Here is a 13703-nt window from a genome sequence, read left to right on the forward strand (position 1 = left end):
CTACATATGTATTTATTAACAAGAGACTATGGTTTTGAAAACTTATTTAATAAGCACTAAATGAATGCCAATATAACAATGCTGTTTTGTTTTGAAAAGAGGGTCCCAAATATTAAAATATTTCAATCTAACTGGGAACACAGCCACATATTCATATGTGCAAATACTAAACTGTGCCCCACACACTGCAACAGAGGAGCTACAAAAAATGTTAAATGTCTTTCCGTAAATCTCTTTACCTATTTATAAATGGTCCTGCTTTTGGGGAGAAAATACTAATTTTTTCCATAAAGAAGGTAAATGATTTTCTACACCTCCAGTTTATTAGTTTTGTAAGTTTAGGGTATTGTGTAAGCAACTTTCTTAAAAGGAAACACACCAAGGATGATGCGAACAAAAAGTTAAACACCACATGCTCTCACTCATATGTGGAAGCTAAAAAGAGTAAAAAGTAGAAGAGAGGACACTAGAGGGAAGAAGGGTCGGGTAGGGAGAATCGGGGTGGGTAGAGATTTGTTAAAGGATACAGAAATATAGCTTTATAGGAAGAATAAGACTTAGTGTTCTGTACTACTGTAGAATGACTATGTTAACATTATATAGTTAACTTTTTTTTTTGAGGCGGAGTCTCACTCTGTCACCCAGGCTGGAGTGCAGTGGCGCATCCTGGCTCACTACAAGCTCCGCCTCCCGGGTTCACGCCATTCTCCTGTCTCAGCCTCCTGAGTAGCTGGGACTACAGGCACATGCCGCCACACCCCGCTAAGTTTTTGTTTTTTTTTTTAGTAGAGACGGGGTTTCACCATGTTAGACAGGATGGTCTTGATCTCCTGACCTCGTGATCCGCCCGTCTTGGCCTCCCAAAGTGCTGGGATTACAGGCGTGAGCCACCATGCCTGGCCTACAGTTAACATTATATAGTTTCAAATAACAAGAGAATATTCAATATTCCCAACACAAAGAAATGATAAATATTGAGATGATGGATATGCTAATTACCCTAGTGGGATCACTATGTATTATATGTATTGAAACATCAATATGTACCCATAAACATGTACAATTATTGTATGCCAGTTAAAAATAAAATAGAACAAGAGAAAAATTATCTAAAATATGGGAATAAGGCAAAAAGGTAACTTCATGTCTTTTCAATGTCATACTAGAATATTATCTAATAAACCTAAGGACCATCTCAAAAAAAAGGAAGGGGGAACAATCTTCACAATCTATAACCAGAAGTTGTTTCACAACTCAATACAAACAAATACAAACTGGGATTATAAATGCAGGCTGGGCGCGGTGGCTCACACCTGTAATCTCAGCACTTTGGGAGGCCGAGGCAGGCGGATCACCTAACGTCAGGAGTTTGAGACCAGCCTGGCCAAAATAGTGAAACCTCGTCTCTACTAAAAATACAAAAAAATTAGCCGAGCATGGTGGCACATGCCTGTAATTCCAGCTACTGGGGAGCCTGAGGCAGCAAAATCACTTAAACTGGGAAGGGGGAGGTTACAGTAAGCCGAGATTGCGCCACTGCACTCCAGCCCGGGTGACAGAATGAGACCCTGTCATTCATTCATTCATTCATTCATTCATAAATAAATAAATAAATGCTAAACACCAGCAGAGAGTTCAGAGTTAATCAAGAAAAATCCAGATCAGTTGCCATGAACTGAGTATGTTAGTTTGAAACAGCTTAGAATGGAGATGTTAAATAGGAATTTAGAGAGAGGAAGGGATCACTTGAGAAAGACAAAAGATGTTATATGTTCAAAGGTACAGAGGGAGAACAGCTGGAGTACTATGAAGTCTAGGAAACGTCAATCGATTTTAGAAAATGGGAAGAAGAAAGAAATTATGAGCTTTTAACAGTGGAATTATTTGATGAAACTGGTATTTGAGAAAAACTGTTTCAACAACAGGGTAACTACTACAGAATCTGTCGCAGGTTACAGAAGGAAGAAAAAACACATATCTTCATAAAAAATCAATCCACATTTTAGGACTATGAGATCATATTTTATCATCTACTTAGGGCTGGGACAACCATAAGTAAATTCAAACAAGATGCTAAAGAAAAATACGTGTAATGGATTACTGTGGTCAATTCGTGTAGGCCACAAAAGCTCTATGAAATCCTAATTCAAGAAACATACTGGAAAAGGAGACATGGTCACAAAAGATAGGAGATGTTTCTAAGGGAAATAATAAATTAAAATGAAAGTTACAGTTACTTGTGCTCACTGAATCTAAAACCCAGATGATTAAAAATTTGACAAAATAAAATTAAAAGGTTATCTGTGCTCGTAAACAAAATAAGATTAATGGTTATATCCAAAGTCCACAGAAAATCACTTTCCATACTTCAAAATATGCTGTTCTAAACTTTTTAATCAAAAAGAAAAGAAAGCAAATTCCCCAAAACACAGTAACCCAAATACTCACCATATTGTTAACATTCTTTAAAATAGTAGTGAGGCCGCTTATAACCAAAGAAAACTTGTATTTGGAAATATTGATTAGACATTCCTTGTTGTGCTCAGTACTGACTTTGGTATGTGTGTTCTGCTGTCCTGTTTTTATTGGAAGCTGAAAAAAAAAGAAAAAAAAATACATTAACAGCTTATCCTTAAAAACGACCATAAATAACTTACTTGCCATTGAAAATCATGACGTTTTAGGAAAACTGCATCAACCACAGATACCTATATTTGCATCTCAAACTCCGATTTTCAATCAAACTCCAATATATGATACACAGATATGTACATTTGCATCTCAAACACCAATATATGATAGCATTTATTATAGCAAATCTTAAATTCTTTGGAAACTTCCATTTTTGCAGCTTTCTTTCTGGAAGTCATAAATCTCTATCTACAAAATTAAATTCTTTATCCAGCACTATATAAGAAGAAATGATGACTCACAGAAACAGAGCTATTTCCTTGTGGCTAAAAATTATTTCAGAGAATGTCTGCAATAAAATGCATACAACCGTTTCCCTTATCCATTGAACTCAAACATTAAAAGAAAAACAGATCAAGAAAATCTATCTAGACTTCTTGTCAATAATGGCAAACAACTGCTGATTGTTCAGAAGCAAGAACAAACTATAAAACCTGGGAAAAAAACAGTAAGACTGACTCAGTAAGATAAGCACCCTCAGCTACACAATTGAAGGGATAATAGAACACAAGTAGATAAATCCCATGAGAAAAAATATTCTATGAGAAGACCACATTTACATTTCTCTGTGAATGAGTTAAGTTCCACTGTCTAGAAGTTCATCTCTACTCTGCTCAAAAATAGCATTCTGTATTTAAAGCATCATGGACATACTTACTGTTAATATTAAACCCTGCTAATGCTAACAGAGAAACCTAGCAATGTTCCTCTGTGAAAAAAACAAACCTGAATATAACTTTCTCATTTTTAACATAGTACAACTAAAGGTGGAAAGAGACCGAGGGGCATGCCCAAGTTTGCTAAATCAGTTAATAATGGACGATTATTTTGATAGTAAAGAAATACTAAATAGGCTGGGAACGGTGGCTCATCCCAGCACTTTCGGAGGCCAAGTCAGGCAGACCACGAGGTCAGGAGATTGAGACCAACCTGGCCAACATGGTGAACCCAGACTCTACTAAAAATACAAAAATTAGCTGGGTGTAGTGCCACGTGCCTGTAATCCAAGCTACTCGGGAGGCTGAGGCACGAGAATGGCGTGAACCCAGGAGGCAGAGATTGCAGTGAGCCGAGATTACGCCACTGCACTCCAGCCTGGCGATCGGGCGAGACTCCATCTCAAATAAAAAAAAAAAAAAAAAAAAAAGGAAATACTAAATGAAATTGGCGGGGTGGGGCAGCATTTTTAGAGTGTAAAGGAGGGGGCAGAACAGAAACTACAGAACTTCGTAATGTTAATTATAAAGATTATGGAGGAAAAAAACCTGAAAGGCCAAAAATGGGACTTTTGTTTACGAGCACAGATAACCTTTTTAATTTTATTTTGCCAAATTTTTAATCAGCTGGGTTTTAGATTCAGTGAGCACAAGTAACTGTAACTTTCATTTTAATTTATTATTTCCCTTAGAAACATCTCCTATTCTTTGTGACCATATCTCCTTTTCCAGTATGTTTCTTGAACTAGGGTTTCATAAAATGCAGCTGGTGAATCTCCCTAAGTATCCCATAAAAATCAGAGAAATGGCCAGGTGCGGTGGCTCACATTTGTAATCCCAGAACTTTGGGAGACCAAGGCAGGTGGATCACTTGAGGTCAAAAGTTCAAGACCAGCCTGGCCAACATGGTGAAACCCTGTCTCTACTAAAAATACAAAAAGTTAGCCGAGCGTGGTGGCACATGCCTGTAATCCCAGCTACTAGGGAGGCTGAGGCACGAGAATGGCTTGAACAGCAGGTGGAGGCTGCAGTGAGCTGAGATCGCACCACTGCACTCCAGCCTAGGCAACAGAGACTCTGTCTCAAAAAAAAAAAAAAAAAAAAAAACAAAGAAACTAGAACTTTCATCAGTAAAAACACAAACTGATGAATATCTACATGAAAATGATGAAGGGACAAGGTCCCTCATTCCCAAACCCAGAGAAGTGAACAAATAGAAACAAACCATTTACAGTTACAAAACTGGTTGGGGACATGTGCAATGGCTCATGCCTGTAATCCCAGCACTTTGAGAGGCTGAGGCAGGAGGACTGCTTGAGTCCAGGAGTTCAAGACCAGCCTGGGCAACAGAGTGAGACCTCATCTTTACTTTAAAAAAAAAAAAAAAAATCTAGGCTTGGTAGTGTGTGCCTGTAATCCAGCTACTCAAGAGGCTGAGGCAGGAGGACTGCTTGAGCCCAGAAAGTTGCTGTGATCTAGCCACTGCACTCCAGCCTGGGCAACAGAGCGAGATCCTGTGTCTGGAAAACAAAAAACAAAAATACTGGTGTGGTATAAGCATCTATGCAAGAGAAAGCAGGTGGAAGGAGAATGTCTAATGGATCTGACAAGAGGAGATTCCCAATGTACTGCATCCTTAATAAAAAGCACAGCAGCCCAATTTAGGAATATTAGCCAAAACAGAGGGTAGTTATGCTCATTGCAATTTGCAGATGAATGAAAAAGGCCTATGACAAAAGTCTCAAGAGAATGGAGCACACTCAAAAGCATCACTGTCTAATAGGATTTGCTGTGGTAATGATAGAGCTCTACATGGGCAATGCCCAATACAACAGCCACTAGTCGTCACATGTAGCTATTAACCACTTGTAACATAGCTGGTATAGACAAGAAATCAAAAGTTTAAAGTTTATTTAAGTTATTATTAAATAAAGTTTATTTAAATTTAGCTTTAAGTAGCCACACATGTAATTATTAGATCTGACTGGACAGCACAGTTCTAGCCCACACTGAGAAGAAACTGCTGAGAATGAACTCCAAACTGAAAACAGGGGTAAAGGGAGAAAAGGAAAAAGGTCCAAATAAAAATGAAAAAGAGAGAGATGAACAAGAGATCTCTGAAAGAATGAGACCATTTTTTTTTTATTTCATGAAAATAAAAAAAGAATAAGCTCTAGAGCCATAAAGCTACAAAGCTATCCTGGCCTACAAATCCCTCCTACCAATTCAGAAAAATTAATTTCACATAAAAATAAGCCAACAGAAAAGTTCTATGGTCAAATAATATGTAAAGTTATTATTAAGAAAAAGGAGTAAGAAACAGAAAAACATAAAAATAAGGGTCTAAACAACAGAAAATCAAAGTATCCAAAAAGACATATCCACCAACAGATGAAAACTGTAAATTATTATTTCAAAGTGAGCCAAGAGAAATTAAGAAAATGACAAAAGATGTGGAATAACACAAGTAAGAATTACAGATAGAAATAAGTTGACAGAACTCAAAAAAGAATTAGAAGATAAATCATTTCAGAAATGAAAACTAACCAGAAGATACATAAGAGTAAATTAACACAGAAGATAATGCTTTAAGAGTAAACAAATGTTGAAAAAAAAGGGGGGACTAAGGAGGAAAGTTGTAATATAAAAAAGAAATTACATACGAGATAATAAAAATTTACAATAAAGTGACAAAAAAAGATAGAAAAAGAAGATTCAACATACATATAACAGGAGTCACCAAAGAAAGAAACCAAACCAATGGAATAAAGTGGATATTAGAAACTAGAATTCAAGAAAACTTTGCTGAAATTATTATTGAAATTTTTAAAAACTTGAAACTGTATCTTTAATGTGCATACCACACACCTGGAAAAGTGACCCAGAATGACCAATACCTGAACATATTTTGAACTTCTGTGAACAAGAAAAAAAAAATCTTTTGAACTTACAGGCAGAAAGAGGACATTATTTATACAAAAAAACCCAAAAATTAGACTCTCATCAGACTTTGACAAAATTTTATGTCAGAAAACAATAAAGTAAAATAAATTTAAGATATTTAAAGAAAACATAAACCACACAGGAAGGGGAACATCACACACGGGGGCCTGTCGTGGGGTGGGGGGAGGAATAGCATTAGGAGATATACCTAATGTAAATGACGAGTTAATGGGTGCAGCACACCAACATGGCACATGTATACATATGTAACAAACCTGCACATTGTGCACATGTACCCTAGAACTTAAAGTATAATAAAAAAAAGAAAACATAAACCAAGGATTTTATATCTAGCCAAACTGAATTCAAATACAGTCAGCCCTCTGAATCCATGAGTTCTCCATCTATGCATTCAACAAACTGCAGATCAAAAAATAAGTTTTAGTATGTCTGTACTGAACAGGTACAGACTTTTCATCATTATTCCCTAAATAATAGTGTATAACAACTATTTATATAGTATTACATTGTATTAAGTATTATAAGTAATCAAGGGATGATTTAAAGTACACAGGAGGATGTGTGTAGGCTATATGCAAATACCACACCATTTCATATCAGGGACTTGAGCATCTACAGATTTCACCGTCCATGGAGGTTCCTGGAACCAATGTCCCAGATACTGAGAGACAATTTTATAGCAATGACAAACTATGCTAAACGGCAAGAACCCTGGAAATTTTGTTCCCTTTTCCTTTTCCTGGAGGATATACTAGAGAATATGCTTCAGATGACCAGAATAACTGGAAAGACATCCACATTAATAGGAATCATTAAATATATTTAGTGATGGGGTATGTTCTGAGAAATGTGTCCTTACATGATTCCACTGTCATGTGAACATCACAGAGTGTACTTATACAATCCTAGATAGTATAGCCTGCCACACCTCTAGGCTATATGGTATACAGCGTACAAAACTGTACAGCATGTTATTGTACTGAATACTCTTGGCAACTTGAACACATGGTGTTTGTGTATCTAAACATAGAAAAGGTAATGATACCATATTATAATACTGAGGGACTCCCATTACATATGCAGTCCATCACTGACCAAAATGTCATTATGTGGAGCATCACTGTATTTTTTTTTTTTTTTTGAGACAGAGCCTTGCTCTGTCACCCAGGCTGGAGTGCAGTGGCGTAATCTCAGCTCACCATAACCTCTGCTTCCAAGGTTGAAGTGATTCCCCTGCCTCAACCTCCCTAGTAGCTGGGATTAAAGGCATGCACCACCATTGCCTGGCTAATTTTTTTGTATTTTTAGTAGAGACGGGGTTTCACCATGTTGGTCAGGCTGGTCTTGAACTCCTGACCTCAGGTAATCCACCCACCTCAGCCTCCCCAAAGTGCTGGGATTACAGGCGTGAGCCACCGTGCCCAGCCGGAGCATCACTGTATTTTCTAAAAGAACTGAGAATGGTGGCAATAAGGGAGAAAGTATATTAGGTGACTGCTTTATGTACTTGATAATATAGATACAATTATCAAAATTGAGGAGAGGGAGGGTGGTGAGAGCATATAAATAGTAGAATATGTTTCTTGATTGTCTTGTTATTAACTGAGAGTAAAATGCTAGGGAAAAAGGAGATGAGGAAAGGAGGTTTCTAGTTCATTTCAATATCGCTCAGAGTGAAAAACCAACACATAATACCCCTCCACCCCAAAAGAGAAGGAAATTAGAATACCGTATAAAGGTATTAATATAATGGTAACCACCAGAACAAAAACACAAATTGTACTGGTGGTGCGTGGTGTGTTAACTGTTAAGCTGGGAACTACTTTCCCAGATCCCACTCACTATATGGTTCTGGGTTAGAGTTGGTCTAAAGGGTAATTTGTACAGGCTGTCTATCCCTAATTGAAAAATCTGAAACCTACAACACTCTAAAATCCAAACTTGTTGATCAACAACATGACTCTCAAAGGAAATGCTCATTTCAGATTAGGGATGATCACGGTGAGTAAAAGGCAAATATTCTAGAACCCAAAAATATGTGAAATCCAAAACACTTCTGGTCCCAAGCATTTCAGATACGGGATACTCGACCTGTATAAAATTTGTTTGAAATGTGGAAGCGAAGCAGCAGCTATTATTCTGAAGGTTTCACAGTAACATACAATGAGAGACAGATACAGAGGCACCCAGAAAGTTCCAGCTTTTACTCTCTCTCTCTTTCACTCCATGTCCAGCTCTTTCTTTGGACCAGTGGTCACTCTGCTGACCAATACTAGCCCAAACCTACCACCAGATGCTTGGGTGCAAACCTACAGGGCTTTGTAAGACAAACCTTACATGGCAAGAGCTTCCCACAGTGCCCTCCTCAAGCTCCTCCTTCATAATCTCACTTCAGTGGCTGGATATATTTGACTTCTCAGATTTCCCCAACAGCTCCAACTTATCTACCCATTGTCATTGATTTGGACGATCTGGTTAGTGGACTCCTTTGATCCTCCAATTCCCCATTCCAGATACTCACCTCACTTAGTCCCCTCAAAACTGTATACAATCTAATTTCTACAATAAATTCCTTATCATTACACAGTATGAACGCTGGTCTGAATAAATCTTTCTAAATACAAAAATATATGCTGAGGCCAAGGCAGGCAATCGAGACCAGCCTGGCCAACATGCTGAAACTCCATCTCTACTAAAATACAAAAAAATTAGTTGACCATGGTGGCGCGTGCCTATAATCCCAGCTACTTGGGAGGCTGAGGCATGATAATTGCTTCAACCCAGGGGGCAGAGGCTGCAGTGAGCTAAGCCCCACTGCACTCCAGCCTGGGCAACAGAGCAAGACTCTGTCTCAAAAAATGTGTGTGTGTGTGTGTGTGTGTGTGTGTGTGTGTGTGTGTGTACATGTATATACGTGTATATATTTATATATGCTGAAAGAGCAAATAACATGAACACAGTGACACTTAAATAAAAGACATGTATAAAATGTAACGTAAAACCAAAAAATGAATCCAAATTCATTAAATGATAGAATAATTTCCAGGACACATCTTAAGTTAAAAAAAAAACAAGATGGAGAATATATACACAGTATGTTCCATTCATCTAAGAAGAGGGAGGAGATAGAAATATATGTTTATGTTAAGAAACAAAACAAAACAGTAGAAGAATGAAATGCTCAAAAAAATTAGTGGTTGCCTTTAGGAAATAAAAAGAAATAAAGTAGAAGTGAAAAGGATAGAATCCATATTCTATATGGAATACATATTGTTTTTGTAGATTTCATTTTAGAACTACGTAACTTACATAAACATAAAATTAAAATTTTAAGAAGTCTAGAAATCAAAAATAAACAAATCAACTGAAAACTATATCTAATTCTTTAATGGTATAAATGTATCTAATTATTTAATGGTATAAAGAGAGGAACTAAATAATTCTGTGGTATTTTAATTCTATGACTCCTAGTGCCTCTAAAAACCCAAGACTTTCAGCATGGGAAATAAAAGTAATGGTAAAGTAAAGAAATGTAGTCTTGAATTTGAAATAGAAGTATCTATATGAAGTCAAGATATTTTATTTTGTACTTTAAAAAACATATTTCTATTTCTGTCCAATGAAAATGCCTAGAAACAATGACCAATCCCATAGTAATGACTAATGACCAATCCCATAGTAATCCTCACTCAGTTGTAATCTTGAACGACCATTTCCCAGTAAAAGGAATCTGGACTCCTTTAGGAAATGGCTGCTTCTATGTCTGGAGGGGAAAAAAAAAAAAAAAAGACATAATGACCCCGGAACATCTTGTCATACCAGATAGCAGCACTGACTAATAACGGTCAAGTCAAAAATGGTTAGGAATGAATTTTAAAGAGGCCCCCACTGGCCAAAAGTGTAATAATTTGAACACTTAAGGATGGCAATTTATTGAAACATATGAAATATATTTAAATCCATACTACTGTTTCCATGTAGGATAGAATAATTTACTGCAAAACAATAGCTCCCACCACAAACTTAATTTCTAACAAAAGATGAAATATAAAAATCACCTGTTTGAAGAATTCAGAGAGCTACTGAAGGAATAGGGATTCCAAAAAGAGTGAGCTATAATGAGGTAAGGGGATCTTCTGCAGCTGCTTTTCCCCTGGGGCATTTGCAGATTCTGGTCAGGAAAACAGATTGAGAAATAAGGCTTTTTTCCCAGGCAATGTACCTCTAATGGAAGAAGAAACCATCAGAGATTCTGGTGTTCACTGAGGGCTAGATTGGCAAAACTGAAGACGTGAGGGAATCTCAAATGCCTCAGTGAGTGGAAGAGGGTAAAAAGGCTAAACCAAAAACTTCTGAAAAGCAAAGCAGAATTTGAAAGCCTTGCAGCTTCGAGAGGACAAAAGAGTTCAGAATCTGCTAGTGGAGACCTTAGTAAATACAGTTCTCAGTGATAAGCCCTCAAAGGCTGTGTCTTCTACAAACAGGAGCAAATTACAGCAACTGGAAATCTTAGGAGCTACTAGTAGGCATGTAACTCAGTACTTACCTTGGAAACTGGCATTATCTGCTAAAACTGAACACACACACACACATTCAGCAATTTCACTAGATATATACCCAACAGAAATGTATATATGTTCACCAAAAGACATGCACAACAATGTTTTACAGCAGCATGTTTTATAATTCCCAACAACTGGAACAATCCAAATGTTAATAGCAGAAATGGTTTTTAAAAACTGGTATAGTCATACCATGAAAAAATATACAGCAAGAGAATGACTTACAATTGTGAGCTTAATTTCACAAATACAATACTGACAGACAGAAGTCAGAACAAGACATATTGTATGATGTTACATAAATTTCAAAACCATGCTAAATTCATCCCATGATTTTAGAAGTCAGGATAGATCCCTGGAAAACAGTGACTGAAAGGAAACACGAGGAGGACTCCTAGATTCACAGTATTGTTTTATTTCTTGATCTGGATACTGGTTACACTGGTGTGTTTACTTTGTGAACATTTAACTGAGCTGTATATTTACAATTTGTGCCCTTTTCTATACACATAATTTAACAGAAAGTTTGCTAAATATATGCTTAAATCCATGAATGAATAATGATAATAAAAAACAAAAACAAATTGGCCATTTGGTGGATACAGAGAAATCGTGGTAGACACTGAGGTGCTACCCAGTTCCTCCTTCAAAAAAGGACTTACCTTAAATGCTGGGAGTGCTGTCAGTCAGCCCCTTCAGGGATTGCCTCACCTACAAGGAACAACCCTGTTCAAGGTCATATCCTTCCCAAGATAACCCACATCAAATGACTAATTGATATGGCAATATGAAGGCCTGGACACATCAGCCACTGCAATTCTGGGCAACTCAGAAGAGCCATTCTTGTCCCAGGCTCCCATTCTCACTCCAGGCTCCCCGTGGGGGTTGGCCAAAGCTGGTGCTGGGCCTGCACTGCATTTGCCCAGTGCTCCTCACTCCCAGATGTTGATTTCAAAGAAAAAACAACAACAAAAAAGCTGATTAACTTCCAATTGAAAACTAAGTTTGAAAGCCAGAGAACCTCTCTGAAAACACAGAGATTCTCCTCTCCTGCAGCTGGAGGGCAGAGAAACCTAAGGACCAAAACCAGCACTTGATTATCGCCCATTTATTACACTTATATATCTCAGAGATATACAGATTGGATGGATGGATGGATGGATGGACAGACAGATTAGATATCTAAATCTGTATGTGTTGGGCTTCAAAGGTTGAACTCCCAAAGGCAGCAGGTCTCCTACGTCCAGATCAGGGGCCTGGCTAGGAAAGAACAAGACTCTGACACATGGAATGGAAACATCTGGGTTGGTGCTCCCAAAAATCTTGTCTCCCCAGATTCCTGAACCTTCTGCCAACAACCAATGAGCCTGGAAGAGAACCCCAAGCCTCAGATAAGACTGAGGCCCCAACCAAAACCTTGATTTCAGGCTGATGAGAACCTGAGCAGGGAACACAGCTAAGCAATGCCTTGACTCCGACCCACAGAAATTGTAAGATAGTAATTTTGTGTGTTTTAGGCTACTGTTTGTGGTAGTTTGTTACACAGCAATAGAAAACTAGAACAACTACCAAACCTGAATCTGTAATGTAAACTTCTCTCCTGAGCTTCAGATGTGTTATCCAAATGTCCATTTGGTTTCTCCACATGGATAACTTGTAGGCACTTCAAACTCAACATTTCCAAAGCTTAATTCATAATCTTCCTACCATGTTTCCTGTCTTGGTAAATAGTACCACAATCTACCCAGTTTCCCATGTCGGACATCTGAGAATCTTCATGATACTTCTTTTGTTCCCTTTACTTCATCTCCCTTTAGTCAGAGGAATTTTTAAAATATATTTTGGCCTCCACCTTTACTCATTTCTCAACTTGCTCAGAAGCCAGGCAGGGAAGGAAGAAAAGTGGTACTTAGGCCCCCCAGGCTCCTACTAACAGCACCAAATTCTATGAAAAGGAAAAAAAAAATCAAGATTAAGGAGTTCTAAGTAACCAAGAATTTATCAGATAACGTGTTCAGGGGAAGCTCTCTGAAGATGTGACATTTGAGCAGAGACCTAAATGAAGTAAAAAAATGGGAAGACCAGCCATGGGATTAGTGGTTCACACCTCTAATCCCAGCACTTTGGGAGGCTGAGGCGGGCGGATCACATGAGGTCAGGAATTTGAGACCAGCCTGGCCAACATGGGGAAACCTCGTGAAACCCAAAAATACAAAAATTAGCCAGGCATGGTGGTACATGCGTGCAGTCCCAGCTACTCAGGAGGCTGAGGTGGGAGAATTGCTTGAACCCGGGAGGTGGAGGTTGCATTGAGCCCAGATCGTGCCACTGCACTCCAGTCTGGGCAACAGAGTGAGACCCTGTCTCAAAATGAATGAATGAATGAATGAATGAATGAGAACGGGAAGACCCATGCAAAGATCTAAAGAAGAGCATTCACGGCAGTAGTTGCAAGTAAAATGGATCTGATGTTGGGTGTGGCATGTTCAAAGCCTAGCAAGAGGGCCAATGTGGTTAACCCAAAGGGAACAAAGAGGAAAATCTAGGGGATGCGGTCAGAGATTCAAGAAGCAGGAGTCAGATCATGAAAAGCCTTATAGGCCATTTTAAGAACTCTGAATTTATTTTGAATTTGACGATGTCACGGATTATATTTTCCAACTGTCAAGTATCTCTCATCCCACATGCTTTCCTGCAATAAGATTTTGCCACTCCCTCATTAGGAAAAGAAATTTATTTTTCTACCTCCTTTCATCTAGCAGGTCCAGTG

General features: G+C 38.1%; 1 protein-coding gene across 17 annotated transcripts in view; it reads right to left on the minus strand.

The window, feature by feature from the left end:
* The window catches only part of NF1 (neurofibromin 1), a 278753-nt gene that overhangs the window by 215146 nt on the left and 49904 nt on the right, over nucleotides 1–13703 (minus strand). For all 17 annotated transcript variants that reach the window (XM_034943231.3, XM_034943230.3, XM_003811980.6 and 14 more), the window contains one exon: nucleotides 2449–2592. In XM_034943231.3, coding sequence (XP_034799122.1) covers nucleotides 2449–2592 — 144 coding nt within the window. The remainder of the gene's footprint in view (nucleotides 1–2448; nucleotides 2593–13703) is intronic.

This window comes from Pan paniscus, chromosome 19 (genome assembly GCF_029289425.2).
Source record: "Pan paniscus chromosome 19, NHGRI_mPanPan1-v2.0_pri, whole genome shotgun sequence".
Taxonomy (NCBI): domain Eukaryota; kingdom Metazoa; phylum Chordata; class Mammalia; order Primates; family Hominidae; genus Pan; species Pan paniscus.